This window comes from Leptopilina heterotoma, unplaced genomic scaffold, assembly GCF_015476425.1.
Source record: "Leptopilina heterotoma isolate Lh14 unplaced genomic scaffold, ASM1547642v1 Lhet_188, whole genome shotgun sequence".
In the NCBI taxonomy this organism is placed as follows: Eukaryota; Metazoa; Arthropoda; class Insecta; order Hymenoptera; family Figitidae; genus Leptopilina; species Leptopilina heterotoma.
In genome coordinates this window covers 109067-128126 of record NW_025110907.1, presented here as the reverse complement: position 1 = coordinate 128126, position 19060 = coordinate 109067, and the positions used below count along the sequence as shown (strand labels likewise).

At 23.7% G+C, this 19060-nt stretch overlaps 2 protein-coding genes and 1 long non-coding RNA gene across 8 annotated transcripts in view; 2 read left to right on the top strand and 1 right to left on the bottom strand.

The window, feature by feature from the left end:
* The first annotated feature begins 1620 nt into the window (after window positions 1-1620).
* On the top strand, window positions 1621-15333 carry LOC122500530 (cyclic AMP-responsive element-binding protein 1). 6 transcript variants are annotated; one of them, XM_043609494.1, is made up of 8 exons: window positions 1621-2069; window positions 3336-3450; window positions 4441-4584; window positions 4660-4786; window positions 7635-7724; window positions 10277-10420; window positions 10606-10666; window positions 12763-15333. In XM_043609494.1, the coding sequence occupies exons 2-8, from the start codon at window positions 3358-3360 to the stop codon at window positions 12905-12907; spliced, it is 804 nt and encodes a 267-aa protein (XP_043465429.1). In that variant the 5' UTR covers window positions 1621-2069; window positions 3336-3357; the 3' UTR covers window positions 12908-15333. The 6 variants fall into 6 exon arrangements, with proteins under 6 accessions (XP_043465429.1, XP_043465426.1, XP_043465431.1 ...); XM_043609491.1 differs by having other exon boundaries at window positions 1624-2069; window positions 10597-10666; XM_043609492.1 differs by lacking the exon at window positions 1621-2069 and adding an exon at window positions 2156-2458 and having other exon boundaries at window positions 10597-10666.
* LOC122500528 (argininosuccinate lyase) lies at window positions 13090-18925 on the bottom strand. Its single transcript, XM_043609486.1, has 10 exons — window positions 18542-18925; window positions 18093-18179; window positions 17922-18005; window positions 17680-17811; window positions 17452-17552; window positions 17138-17331; window positions 16803-17002; window positions 16509-16733; window positions 15901-16007; window positions 13090-15537 (listed from the first exon to the last, which is right to left on the bottom strand). The coding sequence occupies exons 1-10, from the start codon at window positions 18671-18673 to the stop codon at window positions 15396-15398; spliced, it is 1404 nt and encodes a 467-aa protein (XP_043465421.1). The 5' UTR covers window positions 18674-18925; the 3' UTR covers window positions 13090-15395.
* The window catches only part of LOC122500534, a 45760-nt gene continuing 44857 nt past the window's right edge, over window positions 18158-19060 (top strand). The window contains exon 1 of the long non-coding RNA XR_006301486.1: window positions 18158-18291. This is a non-coding gene — a long non-coding RNA (uncharacterized LOC122500534). The remainder of the gene's footprint in view (window positions 18292-19060) is intronic.

Here is a 19060-nt window from a genome sequence, read left to right as displayed (position 1 = left end):
ACCTATCATAAAAATTATTACTTAGAAATTATTTAATGAATAATTTTTACATTATTTTACATATTTTTCATAAATACTAGATTGATAGAAGAATTTCAGTTAAAAATACTAAAAAAAAATTGAATTTTCGTCAAAATTTCAATTATCTTTTGTATAAGTAATAAAATTCTTCATCGAAATCCAATTATTTTTATAAACTTGAATAAAATTCGTTGCAAGAATTCAATTATTTATATAAATAATAAAATTCTTCACCGAAATTTAATTATTTTTATAAACTTGACTAAAATTCGTTACAAGAATTCAATTATTTATATAAATAATAAAATTCTTTACATAGATTCAATAAATTATTTATTTATTAATTTAAATAATTGAATTTGTTTGAAAAATTTTACTATTTGTAAAAATAATTGAATTCTTGCGAAGGATTTTATTAGGATTTTTGTAAATAATTAACTTTTTTTTTTGAAAAATTGTATGGTTTTCAAAAAGGTATGAATTTGAATGTTTTGAAGAAGTTTAATTCCTACAGAAAAATAATAATGATTAAATATTTATTTAAAAAGGAAATTATTGATGTTTTTGAATAATTTTAGAATTAAAGAAATTTGTAAATAAATGTAATAGAATATTTTTTTTTGAGTATCTAATAATTTTTAGAGTGAATCAGAATATTCTTTAGGGTCAGGAAAAAAGGGAAAATTTGCCTGGAAATCAGGGAAAAATAAAATTAAATATTTGTGGCAACCCTATTGAATTTCTGAAAAGAATTTTTGTACAATTTAAAAAAACTAATCAATTTTTTGATGAATTTTATTTAAAAATTTTGAACATGATTGTTTTCTGCAAAATGTTAAAAATAATTCTAAAATTTTATTATTTTAGTATGAATTTATTTTTGGAAATATGTAGGTAAAATTGAAAATACTGAAAATATTGAATATTAAAAAATTAGAAGCTACCTAATTAATTTTCATTTTTAAATATTTACCTTTAAAGATTTTTCATCAATATTTTTTGATATTTCAATTATTTTCAAAATTTGCAATTAAAATTCTTCAAAAATTGATTTTCAAAAATTGTAACAAAATATTTGAAATAAATTAATTATTTTCAATTAAATTTTACAAAATGTCAACTATTAAAAAAAATTTTATTGTAGGATATATTTGAAAAATTTAATTTTGTTAAAAAATGATTCAAAATCAATTTTTGAAAGATTTGTTTATTTTTTCGTATTATAAAAATCAAAATAAGTTGCACTTTTTTTTTTTACTAAAAATTGTTGTATTTTGTTGCAATGTTTAGAAGAAAGTCGAAATACTTGCAATTTTTGAAAATTAATCGAAAAAAGTCTCAATTTTCTTAATTTTTCTGACAAAAATTTTTTTTCCCGACATTTCTCTGACTTTACTGACAAAAAATTTATTTCCCTGACATTTCCCTGACTTTACTGACATGTGACATGTGAAATTCGCGCCTTTTTTCAAACAATTCTATAACTATATTTTTTAATTTCTTATCTTGGGTATATATTTAAAAAATGATTCATAATCGATAATACAATATTCAGTTATCGGAAAAATTGTCGCGAGGGGGGGGATTGTATACGCTATTTAAAAGAGTATTATAAAATATAAGGAAAAAAAATTGGTTCTAAATCAATGGAAGAATGCGCACTGGAACGAGTGTCATGAAAGCGAGCATAAAAGTCAAGGACAATAAGTTTATTATCGAGAAATAGTTTTTTCTAATTTTATTTAAAGAAGATTTTTCTAATATTTTAGGAAAAAGAGTAATAGGAGAAAAGCGCGGGATAGATAAAATTCAATGTGTGCGGGGAAGTTGGGAAAGTGTGTGTGTGTGTGTGTGTGGTTCTCTGGACAGGAATATTGAAAACGGTGGTAGATGGTGGGGATAGTGTTCCGCCATTTTGTTGGTGACGCGCAGTTCTGAGATTCAAGATTCACCAGTGACGAAGTGACTGGACTTTTGACGTGGCTGCTACGTACCTGCCCGTTTTGCCCACTCCGACAGCAAAGTTGGTGACGAGAAATACGTAACTGGTAAGTACTCAGCTGGAGAATAACAACCGGGGGTGGACCATGGTACTTGCAATACATCCAAAATGCTTTGTTATTCGCGAGCCTATGCTTTTTGGCACGGTACACGAACAAAACATACATCTCGGGCACGATATCCCGCGAAATATGGCGTCTTTCGAGTTGATGTTTGCGGAATATTTTTCAAATATGCGATTTTAACCGTAATTCAGAGCGTTTGGGATATCGCGCGCTTTTTTTAATAATTATTTTCCCCTCATGACTGCCAAGTATTTGTTGACAATTGCACGCGGACAACACACGCTTTAATAACTTCATCAACATTTTGGTCGCAAAAATTCTCACGTCAATATTTACAGAGAGAGAGAGCGAGCGAGCAACCACACACACAGGTTCTCTTTAGGAACATTCCACTCTGCGCTTTTATTGTTCGCTTATTATTTTTAGACTCGCTTATGTAAATGACGCAGTTGTATTGTTGAATTCTTTATTGGCGCTATTTTCAAAAAAAAAAGGGGGAAAATTCGATTACAGTGTGAATATGAGTTTTTGTCGACGACATTTCTGTTTGTTGTGCTCTAGGGGATAAATGTATTTTTATTGGTTTCGAGTGTCTCAACTCTTTTAATGTTACATCATTTTGCCGGGAACTTTTTAGTACGATGTCTGGTTTGTTCTTTTTTATGAAATCGTCTTAGTCTTCTTGATCTGCTTAATTGGGAAAATCTTTGTTGGAATTTTACTGCTTTTTGTTTTTATATGCGTAAGATAGGATGAAAATTGATGTTTTGAGGTTAAGTTTCCTCTTGATGTTTTTTTTCTGGTTATGAGAGTGATTTCTTGATACTTTTTTTTAAACATTTCGTTTTAGTTTTTTAACAATTTCTTGTAGTTTATTTTAAATTTTTTACGGGTTCTTTTAATTCTTTTAAAGTTTTCTTTTAGTTTCTTTCGGTTCTTTTTAGGTTTTTTACAGTTTCATTAAGTTTCTTTCAGTTTTTTTACCAGTATTTTTAGTTTTTTGGTTTCTTTTAGTTTTTTTTACCATAATTTTTTAGTTTTTTGGTTTCTTTTAGTTGTTTACAGTATCTTTAATTTTTTAGTTTTTTTTACCAGTATTTTTTAGTTTCTTTTAGTTTTTTACAATATTTTTTAGTTTTATTAGTTTCTTTTCCATTTTTTAAACAGTTTTAAAAAACTGAAAGCTTAATTAATTTTATTCTTTGGCAAAGTTTGTAACTTGTATTTAACAGTTTATATTTTTTGCAGGCTTCGCAAACGTTCTCGGGCTATGGAAAGTATGGTTGAAGAAAACGGCTCAGCTGTTGATCAACTATCGCAAGGATCGCATAGTGGCGATGCAGCTCCAGTTATTGCCACATCGGTACAATTATTACTTTAAACAGAAATTAGCAACAATTTGGTAACCAGCATTATGCAACTATGACATCCTTCCTCTGAGACTTGCTAGCAAAAATTCCTATACATTTAATTAAGAAATTTTCCGTTTTTGTCTGGATTTTCTAGATGCCAACTTTACTTCAAATATAACAGATATTTACAGATATTTCTGCAGAAATTATATTTGAAGCTAGAATATTAAGTTTAAAACCTTAAAACTCAAAAAAAAAACTTTCAAATAGTAGATCCGTTAAGAGATTGATTAAATTGTATTAAAATGTTTATTTCAATCAAATAAATTTTATTTGAACCAATAATTTCAATATTTGAACAGATAATTTCCGTATTTAAAACAAATACGATTCAGGAATAATTTCTAAATTAATTTAATAAATATTAAAAAGAATATAAATGCACACAGATAAATTGAAAGAAATTAAAAAACAAAAATTCAGAAATAACAGTTTGGAACTGAAATGATTCAAAGTTGAGCAATATTTGTAAATATTTTAATTTTTTCAATTAACCTCATCTTACCGGGAAATAAAAAAAACTCATTTTATATTCTAAAGAGTTTTTTTTTAATTCTGAACGAAAATAGCAAAACAGAACTTCTTTTTGTATAATGCTGGTTATTTTATTCATTTTAATAACATCTCAGGTTTGTCACGATTTAGGAAAATCAGGAATTTAAGGAAAAGTTGGGGTAAAATAAAATTAAAAAACAGTTTTTTTTAAAAAAAAAGGTTATAAAATCCGTAATTTGATTGAAAAAGGAAAAAAAAATGTTGAAATTTAGAAAATTTTTTTATAGAGATCAGGGAAAAAATCAACATTTTAGGAAAAGAGAAAATCAAATTTTTACGGCATACCTGCATCATTTAAAAAATAGTTTTATTGTTCAATTTAATTACTATTTATTGTAATAATTTATTGTTTACTTAAAAATGTTATTTTTAAATTCGAAATACAGGTACAATCTGTAATACAACCCAATCAACAGTCTGTAATTCAGACAGCAACAAATATTCAACCTGTTGCCCTCTCCAAAGGCAATGTTATCCTCGTTAAACCCAACTCAGTCATTCAAACGACAGGAGGTTTACAAACACTCCAGGTAATTCATTTTTTGTAAATTTATTTATTAAATATATAATATTATTAATAAATTATTTTATTTTTTGAATCAAAGGTCGTTGAAACGGCGAGTGATGATAGCTATTCAGACGAAGAATCTCCGAAAAAAAGACGTGATATTCTCACGAGACGGCCGTCATACAGGAAAATTCTTAACGATTTAGGAGGTGGAGAAATAGCAGGTAAACTAATTATTATTTCTCATTAAATAACCCGATTCTGCAAATTTTAATTTTCTCTTCTTGTGAATGAAATACAAAAGTGTTTTCTAAATTTGCCATGTTGAACATGAATTCTGAGGTTTTTCTCTTTTATGAAAAAAGAATTTAAATTTCTATTATCAGATTTTTCTCTTTTTATTTAAATTTTCGAAATTTTGTATGCACCTCAATAAATTTAGAGAACAATTTAGAAAAACTAAAAAAAAAAACTAAAAAAGAGGATTCAAACATCCCTTTTTCTAAATATTAAGGCTCGAACTAAGTCCGTAAATCCCATAAAAGTCCGTCTTTTAAAAAAACGTCCGTAAAGTCCGTAATTTCATTGAGAAAAGACAAAAAGTTTGTAAATTCTACGATATAATTTAGAGAATTTTAGAGAAATTACAAATGACTGCAGAAATTCAATTATTTATAAATTATTCATAAATTTCTTCGCAATCTTTCAATTATTTTCATAAATAATAAAATTTTTACATGGATTCAATTATTTTCGTAAATAATAAAATTCTTTTTATGAATTCAATTATTTCCATAAATAATAAAAAAAAACTCATTAAAAAATTTCAATTATTTTTAATACAATTTTAATCGAATTCCTTGAATAAATGTATAATTATTCCTAAAAATTTTAATAAAATTCGTCAAAAGAATTCAATTATTTTCAAAAATAACAAAATTTCTCACAGAAATTCAATTATTTTTAAATATTTTTATAAAATTTTTGTCAATAATTCAATTATTTTCATAAACAATAAAATTCTTCTCAGAAATTCAATTATTTTTGAAAATTTTAATGAAATTCTTTGCAACAATTCAACTATTTTATAAATAATAAAATTCATTGTTGGATTTCAATTAATTTTAATACAATTTTGCAGGAATTGATAAAAAAATGGAATTATTTTTTTTAATCAATTATTTATAAAAATATTAGAATTTTTCACAGGAATTCAATTATTTTCAAATATTTTTATAAAATAAATTCTTTGTGGGAATTGAATTTTAATAAACATTCAATTATTGTATTTGAATAATTTAATTTGTAGTAGAATTTTCTAATAAAAATTGATTTTTATTTCATAAAAATGAATTTCAGTTAAAATTTTAGATAATAATTGAATATTAAAAGCATTATAGCGTGAATATTTAAAAATAATTGAATTTTGAAATTAATTTTTTTTGAAAAAGTTTAATTGAATTTTTTTGTATTTTAAGTTTTTATTTTCTAATATATATTTAATTGAAGAATTTACGAATAATTGCAATTTCGTAAAATTGAATATTGTAAAGAAATGGATTTGAAAATTGTTAAAGAAGTTTTTCAAAAATTATTAAAAATAATCGATTTAAAGAAAAATTTTAGTTAAAAATTCTTGAAAATAATAATTGAATTGATAATGACTGGTTATATTTTTGTCCGTAAATTTGTCCGAAATTTTTAATTTTTGGTCCGTAAGTTCGTATTTTTAAATAATTTCACTGGTTCGAGCCTTGAAATATCTAATAATGTTTTCATTGTTGGATTCAATGTTCAGGGTGGAAAAATTCTGAAAACGCAAAATTTAGAATTCCATTCACAAAATTCGTGCAGAAAAATTATATAGAAAGTATTTTCCATTTTTTTTTTTTTTTTATTTTACAAACATTTTTTTATTTTTAATAGAAAATTTCGTTATCAAGTGGGGAAACTATTATAATATTTAAAAAAAAAATTAAGAAATTTATTAGCGAAAACAGAACAGCGACATGAAATTATTACAATAGTTTCCTTTATTTTAAACACAAAATTTTAAAGTGCATGTCAGTTCATACGAGAAGTAGTTCCAAATTTTTTAAAAAAAAGAAAGAATAGCTTTTGTTTTTTGCACACTTTTAATGAACATTTCTTTTGATTCCTAGAAAAATTCAATAGAAGTAAATATTGTTTTCATACTTTTTTCCAATGCAAGATCATTATTAATAAATAAAATAAAAAGCAATCATTATTATTAATAATTAATAATTAATAAATACAAAGCAACTTAACTTTATAGATAATTGGTGTTAATTATACATAATTTTAATAAGAATAGTAAAATTTAGTTCAAATATTCAAAATTAGTTTACGGTTTTTATGGGTTATTTCTTTCATTAAAGATTTAATTTAATGCTTTTCGTGTTATTTGTAATATTTAATTTACAAAGTTATAGACTTCGTGAATTTGAATAGTTAATAGCAGTTAATATTTTAATAATTTTCTTTACGTGCAATTTAATATTTTTTCTATTCATGCAAAAATATTTTTTCTAACATTACAATTTTAGCAATAATTTTATATTAATGTATTTTATATTTTAATAACTAGAATGCCATACCAAGCTTTTTTTCAAAAGAATTAATTATAGCTGTAATTTGTCTCTTTATAATGAAACATCCCTTTCCCTTTCCTAATGTGTAAGTGTAGTTAATTAATAAGCATAATTTTTAAATTTAATACAATGACTAAAACTTTATATAAACGTGATGATAATTAATAACAGAAAAAAATGGAAATTTTAATTCTTTTGTCAGATCGATTTTTCTTTCATTTTATTTCTGTATGACCTGACTGCACAATACTTTTTCAGTCAAGTTTTTTTTTTAGTTATTTGTTTAATAAACAGGAAAGTCGAAATTCAACACTCGAAGTATTTTTTTTTTTGAAAAAAATAGTCTTCGAGTTTGGATTTTGTAAAAAAAAAGTAAAAGTATTTAGCAAAAAAACTAAATTAAGTTAAGAAAGAATCTGATGAAAAAAAATCGGGGTTTCGTCCGAATTCGGTGTTACAGAGGGTCGTTTGCATACTTTAGAATCTTCGTCAGAGTGTGACTCGAATGTGGACAGTGAAGTGTCTTCTCATTCGCTCCATTATCAGACAGGTTGGTTATTTTTTCTTCTGTATGTCTATCCTGTCACTCCCATGAAAAAAAATATTCATTGCATGTTTATTCCTCCCTTTACCCTTTACCTTTCAATATTACTCAGGGGAAAAAATGGCTTAAAATTTACAGCAAAATTCATTCACATATCTTTCGTTGTATCGTAAAGCACAAAAAAAAAAATTTTTTAAAAAACTCTCTGGGATATTTTGCTTGGTATGGCATTCTTGCTTAATCTTTGCTGGAGTAAACCTTTCATTCATAACTCTTCATTAATTGATTAGTTCACGTATCGCTTTTGAAAAAAATACGCTTTTTCTCTAAAGAGACATTTTTAACCCACATTTCTAGATCGCAGTAAATTATTGCTGTGCGTCAAAGTATTTTTTAATTCGACAACAGGGCTGTTATGATTTAAACAGATTAAAAATACGTTTCCATTTAAATTATGATTTAAATCAAATTTTTAGTATAAAATTAGTTTTTTAATCAATTACTTTTAATTTCTTGTTTTGACATTTTTGAAATGGAAGCAATTTAAATTAATTAATTAATTTTAAAAAAGTTGGTTTCAGACTGAAAAAAGTAAAAAAGTAGCTATCGGAAAATTAAATTTGTCGACTTTTTTCTTAGCCCGCTAATAATTATAATTCTAAATTTTTGCAAAATTCAATTATTTTCTGAATTTCAATTTCAATTTCTTCAAAAATACGATTATTTACTTATAAAAATAATTTTTGAAAGTAAAATAATATAATTCTTTAAAATTCTTTAACTAATAAAATTTATTTAATTTGGCGAAATTTACAAATACTTAATTGGAAATTTAAATAAATATTTTTATTTTTTACGAGACTTTTCAATATATTCAAAACATTTTAACTAAAATTTTTCAAAAGACTAATTTTTCTTCATAATTTCTAAAATAAATTATCCAATATAATGTTCGTTCACCTAATTATAATTTATTAATAACTTAGTGAATAATTAAATGTTTCTTTAAATTGAATTTTCATAAAGAATTTTATCAATAAATTTTTAAATAATTGAATTTTTTTTGACGAATTTTAATAAAATTTTTAAGAATAATTACATTTTTCGACGAATTTGATTAAAATTGTAATAAAAATAATTGAAATTCTGCAATCCGTTTAATTAATTATAAAAAGGATTGAATTTCTAAAAAGAATTTTATTATTTACGAAAATAATTGAATCTGTGTAAAAATTTTATTATTTATCAAAATAATTGAATGACTGCGAAGAAATTAAAAAAAAAAAATTTGTAAATAATTGAATTCCTGTGAAATTTTTATTATTTTATGGACAATTTTTTTAAAATAATAATAAAAATATAATAATAATAATAATAAATAAAAAATTTTGAAAATAATTACATTTTTCGAGAAATTTATTTAAAATTGTATTCAAAATAATAAAAATCCTCTAAAGGATTTTATTATTTCTGAAAATAATTTAATTCATGCAACGAATTTTATTTAATTTTTTTTTAAATAATTAAAATTGAATAATTTTCTTATTTGTAAAAATAATGAATTTTTTGAAGAATTTTATGAAAATTTAAAAGCATAATTCAATTATTTTGAATAATTGAATTAAAATTGTATTAAAAATAATTGAATTCTTGAGATAAATTCTATTATTTATGAAAATAATTTAATTCTTATAAACAATTGTTATCAAAATTTTAAAAAATTAGATATTAATTTATTTGAAACTATTTTTTGGAAATATTTTAGATAATTGAATTTTTTTGAAGAATTTTATAAAAATTTAAAAGAATAATTCAATTATTTCGAAAAATTTAATTAAAATTCTATTAGAAATAATTGATTCTTTTCGAAAAATTATCTTGATAAAGAAAATATTTATTTATTTTCAATTATTTCAAATAATTGAATTTTTGTGAAATTCTTTTTCCATTCTAATTGAATTTTCGCGAAGAATTTTATTAAATATTTTTAAAATAATTATATTTTTTTTTGAGAATTTTTATTAAAATAGTAGATATTGAAAATCATTGAATTGAGAAAAATTTTTGAAAATAATTGAAATTTTCTCACGAATATTATCAAAAAAATTTTATAATAATTGAATTCATGCGAAGAATTTTATAAAAATTTTTTTAAATAATTTAATTCTTGCAACGAATTTTATTAAAATTGTTTGAAATTAATTTTTGTATTTTAACTATAGTGGAATTTTTCAAAAAAAAAAAGAAAAAAGTAGCTTTTAATGTCACAAATTTGAAAAAGTATTCAAATAGTAGCTAATCGTAAAAAACCTAGTCTGTTCAGCAAGTTTGATTCACTAAATAATTCCTTAAGAAGATTAAAATTATTCTTTGTTGCTTCTATTATAAAATTAGTCTTTTTATCATTACTGCAAAAATAAGCAAAAGAAAAAATTTGATTTAAACAGAAAAATAGTTTTTAACAGTCCTGTTCAACAATCATTTCACAGAATTCTATTTTTCTCACGCAATTTTCTTTTATTGAAATCGAAAATGAATTTTTGTAAATTAATTTTTAGTCATTCCTGCTGGTACGATTCAAATTGCCACCCAAGGAGAAGGTGTACCTGGACTTCACACTTTAACTATGAGCAATTCGGCGACAGCGGGAGGAACAATTGTACAATACGCACAAGGACAGGACACGCAATTTTTCGTTCCAGGTGTGTTGAGAATTAGTTTTCTTTTCTTTTTTTTTTTTTTTTTTTGCTTTCTCAGGCAGTTTTAAAGGCAATGTTTGTTTCTGAACTATTAAAAATTACCTTTAAATTGATGTCAGTTTAATAAATAATTCAATTTTCTGGTTTTTCCCAAAGTACAGTCTCTTGCAATGTTTCAGCCTACACAGGACATGGGGTTGTTGTTGAGGACGCAGCAAGAAAACGAGAATTGAGGCTTCTTAAAAACAGGTAAATGGAAATTGACAATTTTTTTTTAACAATTTAAATGCGAAAAAGTTGTTTTTATTATTTCTATTTTCACTCGGAGTGATTGTTGACCTTAGAGTTTCATTCGAAAATTCAATTATTTTCAAAAGTAATAAAATTCTTTGCAAAAAATCAATTATTTTCAAAAGTAATAAAATTCTTTGCAAAAATTCAATAATGGTAAAAATTTTTTTAAAATTCACATAATGGTTTCAGTTATCTTTATAAATAATAAAATTCTTCTCCAAAGTTCAATTATTTTCAAAAATTTTAATAAAATTCTTCCCAAAAGTAAAATTCATCATAAGAATTAAATTATTTCTATAAATAATAAAATTCTTTTTAGGAATTCAATTATTAAAAACTTTGATTAAATTGAATAAATTAAAGAAATTTTTCGAAAGAATTAAATTATTTTGTAAAAAATTTAATAAAATTCAAGAATTAAATATTTAATTTCAATTATTAAGAAACACGATTATTGTAGAATTCAATTATTTAAAAAAAAATTAATAAAGTTCTTCATAAGAATTCAATTATTTTTGAAAATTTTAATAAAATTTGTTGCAATAATTCAATTATTTAAAATACATTTTTTTAAATTCTTTATATCAATTCAATTATTTTAAAATAAAAAATTTTTTGATAATATTCGTGAGGAAATTTCAATTATTTTCAAAAATTTTTTTCAATTCAATGATTTTCAATATCTACTATTTTAATAAAAATTCTCAAAAAAAATGTAATTATTTTAAAAATATTTAATAAAATTCTTCGCGAAAATTCAATTAGAATGAAAAAAAAATTTCACAAAAATTCAATTATTTGAAATAATTGAAAATAAATAAATATTTTCTTTATCAAGATAATTTTTCGAAAAGAATCAATTATTTCTAATAGAATTTTAATTAAATTATTCGAAATAATTGAATTATTCTTTTAAATTTTTATAAAATTCTTCAAAAAAATTCAATTATCTAAAATATTTCAAAAAAAAAACAGTTTAAAATATATTAATAATTTTTTTAAATTTTAATAACATTTGCTTAGAAGAATTCAATTATTTTTAATACAATTTTAATCCAATTATTCGAAATAATTGAATTATGCTTTTAAATTTTCATAAAATTCTTCAAAAAAAATTCATTATTTTTACAAATAAGAAAATTATTCGATTTTAATTATTTTTAAAAAAATTTTTTAAATTCGTTGCATGAATTAAATTATTTTTATAAATAATAAAATCCTTTAGAGGATTTTTATTATTTCGAATGAACAATTTTTAATAAATTTCTCAAAAAATTGTAATTATTATTATTTACTGTAATTTAAATTTTTTATTTTTTAAATTCAGTTATTTTCATAAATAATAAAATTCTTTTTAGGAATTCAATTTAAAGAAACATTCAATTATTCACTAAGTTATTAATTTTTGTATTTAAAATTTTAAATAATTGAATTTTAATTAAATTTTCTAATAAAAATTGATTTAAAAATGAATTTCAGTTAAAATTTTAGATTATAATTGAATATTAAAAGCATTATAGCATAGAATTTTTAGAAATAATTGAATTCTGAAAAGATTTCAAATTAAAATTTTAACTAACAATTCTGTGGAATTAATTTTTTTCAAAAGGTTTAATTGAATTCTTTTTTTTTTTGAAATTTTTTGATATTATTTCCTAATATATATTTAATTGAAGAATTTTCGAAGAATTGAAATTTCGTTAAATTGAATTGTAAACAAATGGATTTGAAAATTGTCAAAAAACTTTTTTTTGAAAATTATTAAAAATAATTGATTTAAAGAAGAATTTTAGTTAAAAAATTCTTGATAATAATATTTGAATTGAAGTGATGAAAATAATTTTTAAGGAATACAAAAATATAATATTAAATTAATTTTTTATTATTTTGCTCCGTAAAGTCTGTATTTACTATTTTTAAATACTTTCACTGGTTCGAGCCCTGAAACCCTGAATATACTGAACCGATTTAATAATTGACGAAGACAGAATGAATGTTTGATATTTTATCAGTGCAAAAAATTATTCTAAGCCTAAAATAAATGATTATAGAGAGGCAGCACGTGAATGCAGAAGAAAAAAGAAGGAATATATAAAGTGTCTAGAAAATCGTGTCGCCGTTTTGGAGAATAGAAACCAAACATTGATCGATGAACTTAAATCGTTGAAGGAACTCTATCAGCAGAAAAGTGACTGAGGTTGGTGTTTTATCCTAAAATACTGTATCAGATTCGTTAACTAATAATCGTGTACATGTGCTAATCATGTACATGACAATGAATGTTGTTTTGAAAAGAAAACAACAGTGATGTACATGCATTCTTATACATAAGTGTTAATGTAACATATTGTATTTATGTACGACCATGAAGGCTTGTGAAACTTGCTCTTACTAAAGCGAGAAGCCAAAGTTTATGAACATGTCGCAGACATTTATAAATGCAAACTGGGAGGGCAATTTTTTTTTTTTAGTAAAGACATTTACCAATCGCCACAGAAGATAAAAGAAAAAAATATATATGTATCACCAGTGACATTAGCAAAATGTGTACAGTTCAATTACGTCAAAAAAAAAAGAAATTACTTTGTCACTTGAAAAATTTTTAGAAACTAAGAGGAAAATTTTTTATTTGAATTTAAAGGTACTTTCTGTACAACGAGTCATAGTCATTTTTTTAAAATAATAATAATGGAGTAAGAAATCTTCTCTTGAAAATAATTGACAGTGTTGTCGATATTCATTTATTGTCTTAATTGTGCTAATCGCTTCATTAATATCTGATTCTTTTTATTCAACATTATTATAATAATCACAGTAAAAATGTTTCAGTTCTTTTTTCTTCAATTTAACATAAATATTTATGGTCGCTGAATATTAGTGATATTGTTCTCTAGGGTAAAAATCTTAAGTGTGTATAAATAGGTTACCATATTCTCGTATAGAGCACTAAAAAAATCATTCTCAGTTTCGAATGTTTGAATGAAAGAAATTTTTTCATTTTTTACACGAGTTTCATTTTTTTCCATAGAATTTTTAGTTTTTTGAATAAAATATGTGTTAAAGAGATTTAAATTAAAATTGAAAATTTTTTGAAACAAATTTGAAAACAAGGAAAAAGAATCATTCTTGTTGAAGGGAAAGAAAAGCTCTATTAAATGGTAGCCAGTCATTTGTAAAATATAGCTGTAATATAAATCTGGAGTGCCTTGCAAATTGCATATAAATATATATATATAAAAAAAATATATAATATAACAATGAACTTTATAGTAGTTTATGGTTATGAGAAAATATTTTTAAACTTTATTTATCACAACAACACTTTCAAGTCTCGCGTGTATTATTTGTTCGATTGTTTTTAAAAAAAATGAAGGAGAAATTTTGAACCATTTTTATTAATTTTTAATAAAAAAAATCAAGTGGTAGCATTGAAAACATTCACAATGTTAAACTTAGTTGTTGCACATAAATGTATATGTATCGAAAATTAGAAAATTTAAGATATAATTTTTGTTAATGAAAGGAAAAATGTTGAATATAAATAAGATGTGTTGTCCTACAATATGAGACCTGACAGTCATATTTAATTATCAGAAAAAGTTTATATTATATTTATGAAAAAAAAGTTTTGCGGCCAAATGGAATTAAATAAAATAGAATGTTAATTTTATTATTAAAAAAGGAAATTTTATTCCCAGATAGTGTAAATTTTATACACCAGAAAAAAATTGTACTTTAGAGTAAATTTAAAAAAAACTGGTAGTTGTAGTTACTGTCAGATCTTATAATTCCCAGTGTAGTACTCTACAATGTCTTGCAAAAAATTGTTTCTTTTTTTATTTATTTTGTATTAGTTTAAGAAAAACGACCATTTGATTCTTAAAACAATTCTTTTTTAACTTATAAGAAAGGTACCTGAGAAGCAAACGAATTGTTTCTACTAGATTTATCGTAACTAAAAACATCCTTTTAATTAAATTAAAAACCAGTTTTTATTAAATGTTTAATGACATAATAATTTTTAATCATAATCGATTTCTCCTTCTGTAGTTTTACTCTAAAAATTAAACAAACCATAAAATTCTTTGCTCTTAGGACCTTTTTTTAAAAGCGCATCGAGCGCGTCACTTACATTTGAAATAACATTATTCTGAAACTTAAATTTGAATTGTTTATACAAAATTTGTTGGTTTCGATTTTCAAAGTTAACTTTTAAGTTTCAGTGAGTTTTTTTATTGAAAAAAAAAGAAAAGAAAAGAGATAAGAACACAAAATGTGTGTTAAGAGCATCGATAAATGTTAACTATGTGTAACAAGATAATTTATAAAGAATCGTTGCAAAGAAATGCGAAACATTAAAGATCTTAAATTTATTTTTAACCTATAAGAACAGGTGAAACCTTCTAATGGTGATCATGGTCTTTTTAAAAAGAAAAAGAAAAATCTTAAAATGTAATTATATGTATAGTATGTGTATATCTTGGTTGCTGCACCTGACATTTAATAGAGTATTGTACATAGATAATATATATTATATATAAATCTATATATAAATATATATAAATGTATTTTTACATATCATTGGCCTTCTTGAGAAATATAGCTTATAAATCTATTGACAATTATCTATTTTAATCTGTACCAAAATTATATTTCTTTTTTTTTAATCAAAGATGATGTTTATTTATACACAATTTTTTAACCAATTTTTCAGCTCTTCAATTTGTCCCCGAACTGCTGTTAAACTCGTACCTCCCTCGGTTTTATACTGTTCGACACTATTTTCGAAATTCCAGATATTTTTTACGTCTGTGGTGAAAGCTGACCTGTGAGTGAGATGAACTTTTTATTTTTTTTTACTATTTACTGAAAAGACAATTTTTTTTTATATTAACCCTTTGCTGATGCTAACTTATCACCACTGTATCGCCTTACATTGTTAAAAATCTGACTCCAACTTTACATCAAAAAGATTGAAATAATGTTATTTCAATCTGCATTTCATCTAGTCAAACGAAAGTATTCACACTTTTTGGGATTAAAAGTATATAATTTTCAATCTTTCGGTGTAAAGTTGGAGTTCGATTTTTAACATAGAACGTTACTCATGAAGTCTCCATCAGATGTCAAAAATTGACGATTGACGATAAAAGTTAGTAACGGCAAAAGGGATAATATGCGAAACTTACGAAAATATTTGCAGTTGCTGTAAAGGTAGATTTTGAATTGCGATTATATTTTTTTCGGCGTATGTTACAATTTTGCCAACGATATTGTGTGCGTCTCGGAAGGGAATCTAAAAATTGTTTTTAATATCTTATTCTCAGATTAAACTTTTAGTGACGCTGTTATTTTTTTGTCATATCGTTGACACACTGGGTCAATTGGACCTACAACTTTAACACCATGACATTTAATAAATCCTTTTTGATGATTATTAATTTTATAGCAAAAGACTCGTGTCATTTATCTCTATGAATTTTTCTCCAATTGTGCGCCTGCTCATTAAATAATTAACTTGACATTTTCAGTTCTGTAAATTAAACAGAAGTTCTTCATACTAGATCATGAATAATATTGAAAAGTGTTTAAAAGCACACACTTCTTAAACCATCCGTAAACCTCGTTTATTGTAGGCGAAGTGATTGGAATTCGAAGTTTGAAGGTATTAATTAAAATCGAAATATTTATTAAAAATTAATTAATTAATAAAGTTTTAATCAGGGTTAAAATGATCCAGTGTGTCAAGAAGAGGTTAAAATTAAATTATTGAAATTAATTATAATGAAATTGGTACCCCTTTTTTCACGAGGTAATAAGCTATGTCTGTTGCCAACATATTGTAATTCAATGAATCTCCACATTTATTTTTATTGACTTTCAAAGTTCTTAAAGCCTCATTTGCAGTTCTCAACATTTCCAAAAAAATATCAAATGTCGAGAAAAGCGCTTCTTTGTCTTCTTGTAAATCTTTATTGTACGTTGAAGGAGTTCCTTTTAATGTTACCATGAAGCCGAAGCACTAAGACAAATAGTAAAATTATATTTTATTATTATTGTTTTTATTAGGTATTGTTATTATTATTAATACTTTTCCAAGAATCGTGCCCGATTTTCCCCGTAGAAGTTCCATACTATCAGGATTGCGTTTTTGTGGCATTAAACTGCTGCCAGTTGAAAATGAATCTGATAGTTTAATAAATCCAAATTCTTCACTGCTGTAAATAATCACATCCTCGGCTATTTTGCTCAAGTGAATTGAAGTTAAAGAAGCCCAGAATAGAAATTCAGCTTGAAAGATTTGTAATTTAGAATCAAATTTTAGATAATTTATACCTTTTAGTTAATATAATAGTTTTGTCATAATTTGCAAATATTTTGTTTAATACTTTCGTTATTAAATATTTAATACTTTTGTATTATTACCCACGTAATCGCGATCGCCAACAGAATGCATACTATTTGAAGATGCAGAATCAAATTCAAGTTTTAAAGCCAATTTTTCCCTATCAATTCCAAGGAGATTGCCTGCTAAAGCACCGCTTCCCAAAGGACAAACGTTTAAATTTTGTTTCATTTGTAGAAGCTTATCGTAATCATTTTTTAAACTCCAAGTGTGACTAGAATCATTTAATTTTAGTTTACTTTTTTGAAAATTACCTTTGTATTATAATTTATATTTTTTTTAAATTTTATCATTATTTGCAGTATGTTGAATATTTTATAAATTGTTTTCAAACCTCAATAGCCAATGACTCCAACGAACTGGTTGGGCTCTTTGTAAATGTGTGTAACCTGGCATTAGAATTTCTATTTCTTTTTCAGATCTCGTTACTAGCATCTTTTTTTGGATTATATGAAAGTATTTAAAGTTTAGTAAATTATTGAAAATAAATTATTAAAAATTAAAGTTCTTTATTACTAATTACGTTATTTTATATTGTGTTTGTATATTTGGAAATTATCACCTGAATGATTTCGGTTATGATGATTAAAATTGAATTAATTGATTTTCTAAGCCACATTTTTGTGTTGGTAGTAGTTTGATCATTTCTACTTCTTCCCACGTGCATTTTTCGTGCTACTGTGCCGATTATTTCCTTTGAATAATTAAATTAATTTATATTCATTAATATGTCATTATTAGTCATTAATAGTCACAATATTATTATTAATTTATAAGAGAATAAAAAAGTAATAGAAATTTTACTGTCAGCCTTCGTTCATTGGCCGTGTGAATATCTTCATCCTCCGATTTTATTTCAAACTCATCATTGTCCCACTCAAATTGAACCTAAATATTTTAATAATTTTTAATTTTTATATATTTTTAATTTTTTACATTTCTTGACTTCCAAACAAGGTAAATTAGAAACTTAACCTTTTTCAGACCTTCAATTATGGATTTATATTCGTCTGTTGTTAATAGTTTAGCATCGAGGAGCGATTCGGAATATGCGATGCTGCCCTAAAATTAAAAAGAAATTGAAAGACGAAATGTATATGAATGAAAGTGAGAAAACTAAGAGTGTCTCTTCATTTGAGGAAAATTTCACAGGATCTTCTTTCAATTTACAATTGTAAGTAATAAAATTTTTTTTTTTAATTTTTGCATGTAATTATTAATTAGCTCTATGTTATGAAACAAAATTGAAACACTGAGCGATCAATTTGATCCAAACCCAAATATTTTGCATTGAATTTTAAATATTTTGATTCGTTTTTTGTCTCAATTTGATACCCTTAGAAAAACTGTGAAACAAGAAATTTAAAAATTTGCATTAATTGAATTCTTAATCCGGGTCAAAATGACCCAGAGTGGAAACGAACCTCAATGTCCTCCCTATACATTCGTTTATCGATGTCAATTGAAAAATTTAATTTCTTTAATGATGAACTCATATTTTCAGTAAATCTTCCGCCCCATAATTTTTCACCAAATTGCTCCTCTTTGTTTGTCATTTTTTTGACACTTGATTTTTAGTTGCGTAATTCAATCAATTCGCGATAAAAATTTCACAATTTATTTATTTAAAAAATTAAAATATAAAAAGGTAGTAATAAAATTGGTAAATAATATTATTTCTAAAAAAAAACTGTTTGGAAAACAAAATAATGTAACTAAAATATTGTATATTGTCAAATTTCGCAATTCTTGACTTCAAAGATCACTTTGCATTATCAACTTTAATGATAACATCATAAAGGAGAGTCCATAAACCACGCAGTCAATTGAGGAAATTTTTAATATGTGATTATTTAAAAAATTGAAATTAACGAGTTTTTTGAAGATATATTTTTAACAAGGTATAAAAGAGAAGAATGAATTTAGTCGAATTATTTAGTAAA

What these genes read in the sequence shown, in the direction of transcription:
- LOC122500530 (XM_043609491.1), top strand. Translation starts at nt 3,358, where the DNA reads ATGGAAAGTATGGTTGAAGAAAACGGCTCAGCTGTTGATCAACTATCG. An exon ending in CTCCAGTTATTGCCACATCG is followed by an intron (nt 3,451 to 4,440) that starts GTACAATTATTA and finishes TTCGAAATACAG; the next exon opens with GTACAATCTGTAATACAACC. An exon ending in AGGAGGTGGAGAAATAGCAG is followed by an intron (nt 4,787 to 7,634) that starts GTAAACTAATTA and finishes TCGGTGTTACAG; the next exon opens with AGGGTCGTTTGCATACTTTA.
- LOC122500528 (XM_043609486.1), bottom strand. Translation starts at nt 18,673, where the DNA reads ATGACAAACAAAGAGGAGCAATTTGGTGAAAAATTATGGGGCGGAAGA. An exon ending in TGGCGATCGCGATTACGTGG is followed by an intron (nt 17,003 to 17,137) that starts GTAATAATACAA and finishes AAATCTTTCAAG; the next exon opens with CTGAATTTCTATTCTGGGCT. An exon ending in CGGGCACGATTCTTGGAAAA is followed by an intron (nt 16,734 to 16,802) that starts GTATTAATAATA and finishes TATTTGTCTTAG; the next exon opens with TGCTTCGGCTTCATGGTAAC.